The sequence below is a fragment of the Bos indicus x Bos taurus genome, chromosome 3 (genome assembly GCF_003369695.1).
Source record: "Bos indicus x Bos taurus breed Angus x Brahman F1 hybrid chromosome 3, Bos_hybrid_MaternalHap_v2.0, whole genome shotgun sequence".
In the NCBI taxonomy this organism is placed as follows: Eukaryota; Metazoa; Chordata; class Mammalia; order Artiodactyla; family Bovidae; genus Bos; species Bos indicus x Bos taurus.
Window position 1 is genome coordinate 116,930,604 of NC_040078.1, and position 14,411 is coordinate 116,945,014.

At 48.5% G+C, this 14,411-nt stretch overlaps 1 protein-coding gene across 7 annotated transcripts in view; it reads right to left on the reverse strand.

Moving 5' to 3' along the window:
- The window catches only part of COL6A3 (collagen type VI alpha 3 chain), a 90,876-nt gene that overhangs the window by 45,013 nt on the left and 31,452 nt on the right, over positions 1-14,411 (reverse strand). For 4 of the 7 annotated variants that reach the window (XM_027537998.1, XM_027537997.1, XM_027538000.1 and 1 more), the window contains 6 exons: positions 13,528-14,127; positions 11,655-12,227; positions 8,975-9,583; positions 5,844-6,449; positions 3,424-4,038; positions 572-1,171 (listed from right to left, as the gene is read on the reverse strand). In XM_027537998.1, the coding sequence (XP_027393799.1) occupies positions 572-1,171; positions 3,424-4,038; positions 5,844-6,449; positions 8,975-9,583; positions 11,655-12,227; positions 13,528-14,127 (3,603 nt within the window). The remainder of the gene's footprint in view (positions 1-571; positions 1,172-3,423; positions 4,039-5,843; positions 6,450-8,974; positions 9,584-11,654; positions 12,228-13,527; positions 14,128-14,411) is intronic. The other 3 variants (XM_027537999.1, XM_027538003.1, XM_027538002.1) reach the window with 1 other exon arrangement.

Consider the following 14,411-nt stretch of genomic DNA (forward strand, 5'->3'; position numbering starts at 1 on the left):
ACGTACAGGCACAGCTGGGGACGCGGACAGGGAACACGCTCACTCAAGGGCAAGATGAGATCGTCTGTGTACGAACTCTGAGAAGCAACTGGATCTGCCTCTCTCACCGGGAAAATGCATACTGACTCTTAGGAACCAAAACTGTTGGCATTTTAGTATGTTGGCTTTGGGGACTTAATCAGCCCTAGCACAGAATATAGCCAGTGTCTAGATGCATCCCAAGTGTCGGCTTTAGATTAAACACACTTGAGAATTCAAACACTCTGGTCTCAAATAATCTAAGGAACCTACAAATTGAAATAGACATCAATCAGTCTGAATTATTTAGAGGATTAGACAGGACGGGTAAATCTGGTAAGAGCAAGAAAAGACAGACGTCCACTCCTATCCAGGAAACACATCCTATCTCAGAGGCAGGTGACAACCAGGACCCAACCACATGGATGTAAGTCAGTCCCAGAAGCAGCAGGTGCTGCAGGAGACCCAAGGCCAGCACTGGGCATCTGGGCAACCAGATAACGTGCCAGCATTGAAAAGACAAGATTGAATATATGCACCTAAAGGACGTTACCTTTGGAAACGTCAGTCACGCCTGGACATAAGGTCTCATGCATTGCATCGTGCAGAGTTTCCAAAACCTGCTCGCTCAGTTCCGACAGCTCCTGGACGTTCCCCACCCGGAAGGCCGTGGCGCTGTTGGACGCTATCTTCCCAACCTCCTCCGAGTCGATGTTCCTTACGCCCACCGCAAACACCTTGACGCCTCTCTGCGTGAGCGCCATGCTTGCCTCCTGAGCGTCCTCCACCGACTTGCCCCCCGTGATCACAAAGGCGATCTGCGGGACCCTCTGGTCCAGGCGGCTGCCCGCCTCGGGCACGAAGTGGTTCCGCCGCAGGTGCTCCAGGCCCACCTTGGTGTTCGCGTGCCTCCCCCCTTTGTAGACCACCTTGTTTATGGCGTCGATAATCTGCTGCTTGGTGGGGAAGTCCTTCAGGAAGAACTCGTCGGTGGGGTCAGAGTTGTATTGGACCAGCCCCACCTGGATGGAGTCGCCCCCTTCATAAACCGTGTCCACAATTTCTGACACAAAACGGAGCACTTCCTGGAAACTGTCTCTCCGGAAATTGATGGAACCATCCAGCAGGAACACAATGTCGGCTTTCTTCTTCTCTAAAGTTGATGACAATGAGAAAAGGGGAAATTCAATTTCCATACCCAGAACAAAATCACCAAGCAGAAAATGATTAAAATAAGGCCTTCCTGTCATTCATTCACCGTGAACACCTCGGCTCTAGTCCATGACTCTATAGTTACCAGATTCACAGCTCTCAAACCATCATGCCCAAAACAAGAAGATAAATGATAAATTATCTAAGTGAAAGGAAAGGAGCTGTGAGGACTCAGCAGATCCCCAGTTATCCCATGCTAAATGGGGTTATGCCACGGATTCACCAGTCCATGGCATCAAGTGTTTATGCCACTGGGGTCTTTCTCCCTGGTCAAAAGAAAGGACAGTGTCTGGCAGTAGGGGGGACATGTCCTAGAGGCAAGGCGAGGGAAGGCTGGAGAAAGACTGGGAAACAGGAAGCAGACCGCATGCACCTTCGGAGGACTGCTAGACAGCATGCCAGTGCTTTGTTGGAGAGAATTTCCCAATTCTAACCAAGATTTGAGAATGGAATTGAGAGAAGGGAGATCCAGGGCAGTGTGGAATGTCCCACCAGCAGCACAGAAGGAGGATATGAAAGAGCTAAGTGGAATGTGATGCCTCATGGAAAAGCAACCCTAATCGTTTGCTCCAGATGTCTGCATGGCCATCACCTGCGGAGGAGCTGAGAAAGACATGGGTTGGTGGAGGAACCCAACTTGCTCTTGGCAGCACCCAAGGTCAGATTCAGGAGCATGAGGTCAAAGCTATAGGTGGACAGCTCTCAATTCCCCCAGGGAGGTGCACTCAGCCCAAGGAAGGAGGGTTGCCTCTGTCCCACCTAGGACAGAGGCTGCCTTTCAATCATGTTTGGAGGGGCATGGACTGGACAACTTCAATGGTGCCACTTTATTCTGAGAGCCAATGAGTCTGTGGCTAACCCTCGATGCACTATTACAGAGCATCTCAATAGGGCTACAGCTAGTCTCATGGAAACTCATGGAAGAAGCAAGGACCTTTTGCTTTCTGAAATGGTTCCTTCTATTCCTCCTACAATTTCAACTGAGTTATTCTTCTTGTATTTAATTTCTAGGGACTTCCCAGATGGCTCAGTGATAAAGAATAAACTTGCCAATGCAGGAGACTTGGGTTCGATCCCTGAGTGGGGATCCCCAGGAGAAGAAAATGGCACCATACTCCAGTATTCTTGCCTGGGAAATCCCATGGACAGAGGACCCTGGCAGGCTACAGTCCATGGCGGGGGGTGGGGGGGGGTCACAAAGACTCAGGCATGACTTAGCAACTAAAAAAACATTTAATTTCTAACAGTATCACTGCCACAAATCTGAGAGAAGAAAATCATTAAAATGAATGCTGATTGCTTTTTTTCAATTAAAAAATAGTTCGTGTTCCCTCAGAATGGCCACCATCAAAAAATCTACAAACAATAAATGCTAGAGAGGGTGTGGAGGAAAAGGAACTCTCTTGCATGGTTGGTAGAAATGTAAATTAATGCACCCACTATGGAGAAGAGTATGGAGATTCCTTACAAAACTAGGAATAAAACTACCATACGACCCAGTAATCCCACTACTGGGCATATACCCTGAGAAAACCATAATTGAAAAGGACATATGTTACCTCAATGTTCATCACAGCACTATTTACAATAGCTAGGACATGGAAGCAACCCAGATGTTCATTGACAGATGAATGGATAAAGAAGCTGTGGTATGTATATACGATGGAATATTACGCAGCCATAAAAAGGAACACATGTGAGCCAGTTCTAATGAGATGGATGAACCTACAGCCTATTATACACAGTGAAGTAAGCCAGAAAGTAAAAAAAATAAATGTCATATACTAATGCATATACGTGGAATCTAGAACGATGGTGCTGATGAACCTATTTGGAGGGCAGCAATGGCGACAGACACAGAGAACAGAGGGACACGGGGCAGAGGAAGAAGAGGATGGGACAAATGGAGAGCAGCAAACAAATACATTACCATATGCAAAATGCATAGCCAGTGGGAATTTGCTGTATGACGCAGGGAGCTCAAATCGGTGCTCTGTGACACCCCAGAAGGGTGGGACGGGGTGGGAGGTGGGAGGGAGGTTCCAGAAGGAGGGGCTGTGGGTATACCTATGGCTGATTCATGTTGATACATGGCAAAAACCAACTCAATATTATAAAGCAATTACCCTTCAATTAAAACTGAATAAAAATAAAATAATAACCACTTTGTAGTCCCAGGGCCCAAGCACATACCTGGCCTTGAAGGAGAGGGTGTGTCCACTCCCGGAGGTGCAGGGGTGACCCCGGAGGACCCAAAGGAATTCACCATCCTTTCTTCTATGCTGGGGAGGTCTCTGAACTCCCGCACCGTGAAGACAAGCCTGGGATCGCTGGTGATGGTCTGCAGCTCTGTTCTGTCAATATTTCGGTCTCCAACCCCTAAGCTCGCAATTCCTGCAGATTTTATCACCTGGGAATACCTGGAAATATCATCCTGGGATTTTCCACCCAGAAATAGAACCAGGTGTTGGGGCACCCCATCTTCTATCCGGCTCCCGGCAGACTTGACAAAGTAATTCCTCGCCACGAATTCCAGAGCCTTGCCAGTGTTGAGAGGAGACCCCCCTTTGAACCTCAGGCGACGTATGGCATCCAGCACGCTGGCCTGGGATTTATAGGTCTTTAGTTGAAATTCTGGGAAGACGTCGTTGCTGAACTGCAGGACCCCAATTCTCACTTTGTTGGGACCGACGTTGAGTCTCCGCACGATCCTGATAACAAAGTCCCGGATGTGTGCGATGCCATCCGGCTTCACGCCATCAGAGCTGTCGATGAGGAAGACAATGTCCGCAGCATCGCTCTCCACAGCTGCGGGTGAGGAAAAGGAAAGCTCAGCACAGGACTGGCGCGCATCTGGTTTCATTTCTGAACTTCGCACTCCATTACACCATCACGCTAATTAACGTGAAAACTATCAGCCAATGTGCGTGTCTTTATCTCCCAGGTTTTCTATCAACCATTACATATTGGGCCTTTTGCATCAAAACAATTTCTGCTTCTTGAAATATTGTTAGTTCTCCAAAACTTCCCCTTTCTGAGTTTAATGGTGGCTTTGCAGTCTGGGTTACAACTTCTTTCAAAATCAATAGCGCTTAGAAACAAATCCTGGGTGACCATAATCTATGAATCATGACCTGTTACTACCAGCAGAGACTGAGATCACCCAGACCAACATCTCTTATTATTACACAAGAAAAGAGAGACAGCTGAGGACAAAGGCCACCACTTAGCTAGTGACAGCCAGGAGAAACCCAACTCTCTCCCAGGGTGTTTGATTCACAGTATTTCTTTTTCCTCACTTATCTCTAGCATTTATACAAAGTTTTCATTTTAGCTATTATTCCCTGTCTTCTTTGCATGAATCAGTTTTTTCACTAAACAAACAAAAGTCCTAGGAAAGATAAGGAACCCTGGTGGCTCAGATAGTAAAGAAGACCCCAGGAGATCTAGGTTTGATCCCTGGGTGGGAAGAACCCCTGAAGAAGGAAATGTCAACCCACTCTAGTATTCTTGCCTGGAGAATTCCATGGACAGAGGAGTTTAGTGGGCTACAGTCCATGCGGTCACATGACTAAGCCACTAACGTTTTCACTTTTCAGGAAAGATAAACCATACCTTCCTATTAATTGGATTTCTAGGTACTTCCTGGATGTCATTTATTAAATAGCTCACATCTTGCCTCTCAACAAATTCAACCTTTTGCCTCGTAACACACTGGCCACTTCTAGTGGAAAAACAGCACAGCGAAAGCTGAGGAAGTCGTGGAACAGAACCATTTTTTGTTGAAAACAGAAAAGCTGCCCCAGCACACACAGCCAGGCCCTGGATTCTCCAGTGGAACACAAAAGATTTCACAGAACAACAACATCAGGGAAAGCCATGCTCTTTCTGTGTCTGAACACTGACAAAAAGAAGACAAAATAACCAAATACCGCCCCCCATCTTGGATCACAGGTGTGACCACTGTTTCTCTACCAGTTACAACTTACGCCATGAGAGTTAGTAAGATACCCAGTCAAAGGACTACTCCCCCTTCTCAACAACATCCAGTCCAGGGCAAAGTCCCATTTCCTCAAGCCTTCCACAAAACCGTCTTTGGCAAATTCAAATCCTGCCGTCAGCCTTCCTGATGCCCTTCTTCCCTGCAACAAGCCACAGTCCCAACTGGTTCCATCACAGGTGTCTGTTATCTTAGCTTTACTTGTGAGCACCATGGCCTTTGAGCCCATATATATATATATATATATATATATATATATATATATCTCCACTCCAGCACTCTTGCCTGGAAAATCCCATGGACGGAGGACCCTGGTGGGCCGCAGTCCATGGGGTCACTAAGAGTCAGACACGACTGAGCGACTTCACTTTCACTTTTCACTTTCATGCATTGGAGAAGGAAATGGCAACCCACTCCAGTGTTCTTGCCTGGAGAATCCCAGGGACGGGGGAGCCTAGTGGACTGCCGTCTACGGAGTCGCACAGAGTTGACACAACTGAAGCGACTTAGCAGCAGCAGCATATGTGTGTGTGTGTGTGTATATATATATATACATATATTTTTTTTTTTTAGAAGATACAACAAAAGAGCAATAGCCAACACCCAGTCTCACCTGGAGGCGGGTAGCGCGTGCTGGCCAGGAGCTGCTGTATCTGCCCGGCAGTCAGGGTGGTGAGCGGTGTCAGCAGTTTCTGCTCCAGGCTGGGGAGCTCCCGGAAGGTGTTCACTGAGAACACGTACTCGGGGCTCAGCGAGATCTTCACCAGCTCTTCCTGGTCCACGTTCCTGGCGATCGTGAGTGGCGCCACGCCAAACTGCTTGAGCTCTATGGCCGAGTCCTCCACCTCATCATCCGACTTCCCGGAGGAAATGAGGACCAGGAACTGAGGGACACCCTCCTCAATCCGGCTCCCCAGGGGCCTCTTGAAGATGTTCCTGGCCACGTACTCCAGGGCACCCCCAACGTTGACCTGCCTCCCACCTTTGGGCCGCAGCCGCCGCACGGCGTTCTGCACCTCGTCCTTGCTGGAGTGGACGTTCAACAGGAACTCCACCCTGGGGTCATCGCTGAACTGGATGACCGCCACCCGGGTCGTGTCGAAGCCCACATCCAGGTAGTCCACCAGCCTCTCGATGAGCGTTCGGATGTACTGGAACTCGGGGCCAGCACTCTGGGACCCATCGATGAGAAAGACCACGTCCCTCTTGCCGCTGACCACTGTGAATCAAATGTTATCACAGGGCTTCAGCTCCACTGGCACCAGAGCCTTTGTGTCGAATGAGCCGCCTCCCAGTTTGTCACAGAATTGCCACCTGGCAGGCGAGGCGTCCTAATTCAGACTATTCAAGTTAAAACACCAGTCCCAGGAGAGGATCCTGGGGAATTCAGTGATGAAGAGAAGAAGAGGAAGAGAGAAGAGGAAGAACCAGCAGAGGATAAGGAAGGATGACTCTGCAGGAGGAAGAACCTAGACACACAAGAGCCGAATCTGGACCGAGGGAGCATGGCATTCTAGGAGGGAGGGGGTCACCGCTGTGACAGATGGCACTCATGGGTCAAGCGTAACAGCACCCAACACTGACCACTGGGATTTGCCAGATGGAGGGGCTTTGCCCAGCACACTTTCTGTGGAGCAGAGAGAGCTAACAACAGGCTAGGGTGAGTTCAGAGAGAACTATAGGCAGTGAAGATGATGCTTATAAAGGAGACCAGGGTGGGATGATTTGAGAGAATAATACTGAAACACGTATATTACCATATGTGAACTAGATCGCCAGTCCAAGTTCGATGCATGAAACAGGGCACTCAAAGCCGGTGCATGGGGACAACCCAGAGGGATGGGATGGGAGGGAGGTGGGAGGGGGGTTCAGGACGGGGAACTCATGTACACCCGTGGCTGATTCATGTCAGTGTATGGCAAAAACCACACAGTATTGTATAAATTATACAATTTAATTAAAAGAAGTAAATTAATTTTTTTTAATTAAAAAAAAAAGGAGACCGGGACCCTCCTGAAGGGGAGAGCAGGGCATCCAGAGGGTTTTTACGAGAGAAGAAAAGGCACTGCGTACATATCATGAAAGGATCTATACAGTACATCGGAGAATCAATGATGCAGGAGACAGGAGAGTTGCAGGAGGCACTCTTGAATAGGGAGGAGGCAGACTGTTAGAGGAAGCAGAGATGTTCTTTGATTTTACTTATACTTTCTCAGTGAAATGGAAATCAAGATCACCAGCTCAGAGTTAACTGAAGAGGGAAAGGTGTAGATGAAGCAGAATGAGGAAAAGGTAGAAAATAGTTATCCTGAAGAGGGGGAAAGCAAACGGACCAGGAGCCACACTGCTGTAGAAACGTGCTTATGTTTAAAGAAGCTGCCACACGCGATACCAGCATTTCCAAAGTGCCTTCCTGGGAGCGCCACTGCCTCAAATGCACCACAAAAAAGGTGGTGGGTGGGGTGGGGGATAAAGTCGGAGTTTGGAGTTGACATATACGCACCACTATATTTAAAAAAATAACCAACAAGAACCTACTATAGAGCACACAGAACTCTACTCAGTAGGCTGTGATAACCTAAATGGGAAAAGGATTTTAAAAAGATCAGATATATGTATATGTATGACTGAATCACTCCGCAGTACATCTGAAGCAAACACAACATTGTAAATCAATGGTGTTCCAATATAAAATAAAAACTAAAAAAAGAGAGAGATTCCTGCAGCCAAACAAGTTTTGGAAAGTGCTCCCCTATTGTATGGGGGACACATAAAACACTTCAACTAGGGAACAGCCAACAAAACCCTCACTGCATTTATCCCACAGCTTCCCCCAATTTATTGGATGGTGAGCCCTGTAGAACATTCCAAGGAAGGCTCACAGGGAGTGCTGTTCTGCGTGGACACCAGCGAGGGGACGCTGCCCCCTCTCTCACCCGCCCTAATGGTTTCCTGCATCTACTTTTCTCTCGATTGCTTTCACTCTTCCCTCCCCGCCTGCCGACCCCAGCCTCCCCATCCCTGGATGCAGATGCTGTTGTGAGGCATGTGAACCACGCAGGGGTGACGTTGTGTGTGCCTGTTCTCCACTGTGCCCTCCCAACCCGAGGCCCCAGGGAGAGGAGCTCCTCTGTGGGCCTTCTTGGAAGGGTGGGCCTATCTAAGCCCCCTTTCTTCTGCATCAAGCCTGGGGAAGCGGAACAGGAAGTAGAATAAGCCGAGGTCAGAAGAGCCAGGCGGCCCTCCTGCCAGTTCAGACACTCCCTTCTCTGCGATGAGCAAATTCAAACGCCATCTTCACACTTGGGCTCTGAGAATACCAACATTTCAGAAACGGTGCCCAAGCTTGACAGAGGCAACTGGGATGAACACCTTCCCTGACCATCGGAGGCTGCCAGCTGAACCCCCAAGGGTAACGAGGACCCGGCATTGCACGGGAGTTTTATCAACTAGATGGCCCCTCTCTTCAGTTATCAGCACAGAAGCCTTCATGCAGAGTTAGGGGTCTGAACTGTAAACCAAGCCCACTTCTCTTTTGAGACTTAAATTTGGCTAAAAACACGACTCTCGGCCTCTCCCCAAGTCGTTTCTGGCCACCAAGGCCAAGCGGCTCCTAATTCTTCATGTAAGCCTAGTTTCCACACCCCATGGAGGAGGAAACAAAACTGAGAGGCCTTTGTAACCCGCAGTCCCAATAGCCCCAGATATTTTAAGGAAGGAAGTGCCAGAGAATTGGCTCCTTACCCGGAGTCGTCAAGGGGGTGACAGACGCCTGCAGCCTGCTCAGTTCCTCGCGGCTGAGCTGGGTCACTCTCTCCGAGATGACCTGTTGGATGGTCCCCAGCTGCCGGAAGGTGGGGATGACCACGGCGAAGTCCGGGACGAAGGAGAGGGTCTGCATCTCGGTGATGTCAGCGTTCCCAATGCCGATGCCGATGGGCACGGCCCCTCCCCTCCTCAGGACCACAGAGGGGCCCCTCACGTCATCCCCAGACCTGTCGGCCGTGAGGACAATCAGGAGCTGGGGGACACCTTCTGCTATGCGGCTCCCAGCGGAGCCCACCAGGATGTTCCTCAGGACGAACTCCAGGGCAGCCCCTGTGTTGGGGGCCGGCCCGCCCAGCAGGGTCAGCCCACGGATGGCTCCGACCACACTCTGCTGGTCCATGTAGGAATTCAGGTAGAACTCGGGTCTGGTCCGGTCACTGTACTGCACCACGGCCACACGCACCCGGTCTGGTCCCACGTCCAGGCTCTCCACCACTCTCTGGACGAACTCCTTCAGCAGTGGGAAGCCGCTCCTGACACCCTCGGAGCCATCAATCAGGAACACCACATCCTTTTCAACTGAAACTACAAGGAAGACCGCCTCTGTGACTCAAGGCAGAAAAGGGACAATTTCATACCAACCGTGGTACGCTGAGTAACAGCCCCCAAAGATATCCAACTCTGAATCCCTGGCACTTGTACAGAAGAAAATGTTCAGGGGTGGTTAAATTAAGGATCAGGGGCATGGGGATATGTACTGGATTATACAGGTGGATCCACTGTAATCAACCGCATGTCCTCTAAAAGGCAGAGAAGAGGATTAGAGTCAGAGAGAGAAGATGTAAGGAAGGAAGCAGAGGTCAGAGACAAGACAGGATGCTACCCTGCTGGCTCTGCAGATGGAGGGGAAGAGGCTGTGGGTCACAGAATGCAGGTGGCCTCTAGACCCCAGAAAAAGGGTTATCAGCCAGGACCTCCAAAAGGAAGGTTGACATCTTGATTTTAGCCCAATAAAATGGGCTTTGGATTTCTGACCTCTAAAACTTAAGATAGTAAAATCATTCTGTTTCAAGCCATTGAATTTGTCATTTAAGTCAAATTTGGTGGCTTTAAATTCTAAAGGAAATCAACTCAATAAACATTGAAAGGACTGATGATGAAGCTGAAGCTTCAATACTTTGGCCACCTGATGCAAAGAGCCAACTCATTAGAAAAGACCCTGATGCTGGGAAAGATTGAGGGCAGGAGGAGAAGGGGACGACAGAGGATGAGATGGTTGGATGGCATCACCGACTCAATGAACATGAGTTTGAGTAAGCTCCAGGAGATGGTGAAGGACAGGGGAGCCTGGCCTGCTGCAGTTCATGGAGTGACAAAGAGTCAGACATGACTGAGCAACTTAACAACAACAACAAAAATCACAATAATTTTTTAAAGCAGCATAGGAAATTATTAATAATAAAAATATCAAAACTTATTTTAGAATTTTTGTATGTTTGAACAGTATCGTTAACATTCAAAGCTGTACTCAAGAAGAAATGTTGAGGGGCGGGGAGAGACATGGGTTGGCAGAGTCTGCATAACCATCACACCTTATAGATGAAAGATTTCAAATGAGTTGCTGCAAGTCACAGCAGGTCAAGGGAGGGAAATGTAACCCAGATGTCCAGTTAACAACCCAAAACCAACAGTAAATGTGCCCAATCATCATTGAAGAGAGGCTCTAGGTTCTGCATTTTCAAATCAAAGGGATTATATGTGAAATTAATTACGCTTGTTACTACGTTTTTATCACCCAGTGGAAAGTGGTTAAACATGAAGTCATGGTAACGAAGATTAGTACTCAGAAACTTTAATATAGCATTTATAATGGGAATGCGCCTGCCTCAATTCATGCTTTCTATTTCTAATGAAACTAGAGAATGAATTATAACAGTGATCTCCACTTAAAATAAGATATTTGGGAAATATGTGAAGAAGAAGACTCTTAGTTCTAATGGAACCATGTTACATGCCTTTTATTATGCATATAATAAAAGTATTGGTTTTGGGAAAATAAATATTTTTCATCATTGATATGTCTAAATCTTTATAATGCATATTAGGATGAAACAGTCTAACGTCCTTAAAAGTGATCACCCTGATTCTTCTGTTTTTCCCTAGAGAGAAGTTAGAGAGCCAACTTGGGAACAAAAAGTCATATTTCATTGCAAGGAAATCAAACAAGTCAATGCTAAAGGAAATCAACCCTGAATATCCATTGGAAGGACTGATGCTGAAACTCCAATACTTTGGCCACCTGATGTGAAAAGATGACTCATTGGTAAGGACCCTGGTTCTGGGAAAGATTGAAGGCAGAAGGAGAAGGGGGTGAAAGAGGATGAGATGGTTGGATGGCTTCACTGACCCAATGGACATGAATCTGAGCAAATACCAGGATAGTGAAGGACAGAGAAGCCTGGCGTGCTGCAGTCCCATGGGGTCACAAACAGTTGGACATGACTTAGGGACTGAACAAAGAACAACTGCAGAAGTTATCGACCTTTCTTGGAAACCAAGGAGGGCTTCTACCTGTGGACCTGGAGCCAGCAGCCTAGAGTCAGCTCATGCTGGGGAGAGCTGGACTGCAGAAGCAACCAGATGTCTTGTGCCTTACCTGGTGCCGGTGCCCCATTTTGCACTGATTTTAAGAGGTTCACAATCTGTGGTTGCAGGTCTCCAATCTTAGGAAGGGACTCCGCAACCAAAATAAAGGCTGGGGATGGTACGATCAGCTCCAACTCAGCAGGGTCCGCGTTTTTCGCCTGGAGGATGAAGGGCACCACCCCGCTCTGCTTCAGGTTGAGTGCGGGTGTATCCACCCGGTCCGATGACTTTCCCGCCACCAGCAGCACCAGGAACTGAAGCACTCCATCCTCAATCCGGCTTCCAGCGGACTTCACAAAGATGTACCTCTGTGCGTAATCCAAGGCGTAGCCCAGGTTGAGGGCTTTGCCTGTCTTGAGCTTCATCCTCTTCACGAGATTCAGGATCTCAGGCTTATTCTGGTGCTGGTCAAAACGGGACTCCACCTTGACATCATCACTGAACTGAGCCACTGCAACCCGGGTCCCCTCAGGTTTCACATCCAGCTCGTCGATGACCTTGTAGAGAAAGTCACGGGCGGCAGTGAACTGGCCCATGAGGTTGGCTGAGCCGTCGAAAAGGAACAGGATGTCTCGCTTGCTCTCTGCAACAAAAGTGGGTCGTGGGGCACAGTGAGGGACAAAAACACAATAGGCTCCAAACCGACCTCAGCCCAGCACTGCCAGCTTTCAGTCATGGGAATTCAGGCAATTCACCTGATGATCACTGTACCAGCAAGGGAAGAGAAAACCCACACCAGCTGTCATTCAAATGCCCCCTCTCAAAGCAGTGCATCTGTGCACAGGGCTGGGACCACTGGACCGTTTGCCCAATCTAGTGCCCTGCTTCCTCAACGCTGCAAGCCAGAGAAAGGCCTTGGGGGTCTGTTCTAGCATCAGTGCCAATCATTCTGGGAGAACAGATGGTGTTTTCAAATTGTTACCAACTTCTGAAAACATTGTGCTTAAAAATCAATTCTGTCTCTAGTGACAAAGGCTGCTATGGGTTATCCACCCAAGTGTAACTGACACATAATCAGGTGTCATCAATGCTCTATTTGGATTCTCTTTCCATTAAATTTGAGGTTATGGGTTAGAACCCAAGATAGTGTCTATCACGACTCTGTGGGTAAGGATCTCTGTCAGTGACTTCCAGTCTGCTGTGGTCAGACTACAGAAAACCCAGCAGCAGCCAGTCAGGGGCTACAATGTGTCACGTGAATATAATTTTCTGTTCAAACCACTCTTAGAACTATTTTGATTAGGCTTCAGTGGGCTCCATCTAGCTACCCATCTGCGTGATGTCAGCAACTGGTTTAAGTAAGGGTCCATAACTCATCATCTTACTAATTTGCCACCATAATCATCATCACCTAGGCTGCCTTTGGAAACCACTTTACCATCACAAAAAGACACAGCCTTTGTTGGGTTTATGACAAAAATTTTTCTAGATACAGCAGATTTGGAATATAAAAACATCCTATCAAGAAAATCAATTCCACTTTTAAATGTTCCCAATGTATACTCATGTATAAAAGGGGATCCAGCTTTCTCTCTCTGTTTTTCTCCCATTTCCATCCGGATTTGCATGCCAGTATCTTCAGAGACATTGGGGCAAAAAAAAAAAATAAGTAAGTAAAAGCTTCTGAATCCAGGGTGGGATAACCTGGGTAGAACATAAACTGGATTTTCTAGACGTTCAAGGACAAACACCCTTTAGACAGAAGACCTAAGCTTGCTGGTACAGTGTCTTGAGCCTCCCTTCAAAAATCCATGAACCAAAGGGACCCCATCATCTCTGCACAGCTCGTCGCCAGCCTCTGGAGTTCAGCCCGGGCCACCTGCCCACCAAAGAGGTGTCTGGGGGTAGGGGAGAGGGAGCCCCGAGCAATCGCAGAGCTTTACCTGGCTGGGCAAGAGGCACCTCCTCCACACCTCCGCTAACATAAGTGGTTAGGGGCTGAATCAGCTGTTGAGGCAAAGCTGGCAAGGAGCTGAAATCATCCATGAGATACACCAGGCCCGGGTTAAAAGCAATCTCCTCAAGCTCCGCCCTATCGGCCTGGCTAGTGCCCACACAAAAGGTCAGGATGCCCGCGCGCGCCAGGGCGTTGGCGGCTTGCAAATAGGAGTCCTCAGACTGCCCGGCCGTGAGCAGGAGTAGCAGCTGCGGCACGTGGTCCTGGATCCTGCTGCCGCCAGCTTCGGTGAAGTGGTTGGCATGCACATAGCTCAGGGCCGCGCCCGTGTTCAGGACCGACCCCCCCTGGAGCTGCATCTGCCTCAGGTGAGCTAGCAACTCTGACTTGGTCGGGTAGGTGTTTAGGGAGAACTCCGTCACCGGAGTGTCACTAAATTGCACTAGACCGACCCGAATGTGGTCGCTTCCAACATCAAGGCTGTTAACTAGGTTCATGACAAAGTCCCGCACATAAGGGAAATTGGTCTCTCCGACGTTGGACGATCCATCCAAAAGAAAGATGATATCCCTTTTGTTTACGCGAACTGCAGTGGAGCACAGAAAACACAGTGAGACACACACAACCACAGAGGGCTTCCTCATGTGTGCCCACATGGGCACACATGCCAACACGTAGAATACAGAGAACACCAGTGAGGCCAAGCACGTCCATCTCATAAAATATGGCAGAAGGCTGCATATTTTCCTCCAGTGGGGGCTGGTGATCGTGAGGGGTACTGATAGCCGAGGTTACGAAACCCAACTGGGTCACAGAGTGACACAGTGCCAAAGCTAGAATGTTTGCAACCAACCACAGTGATCAGCGTCC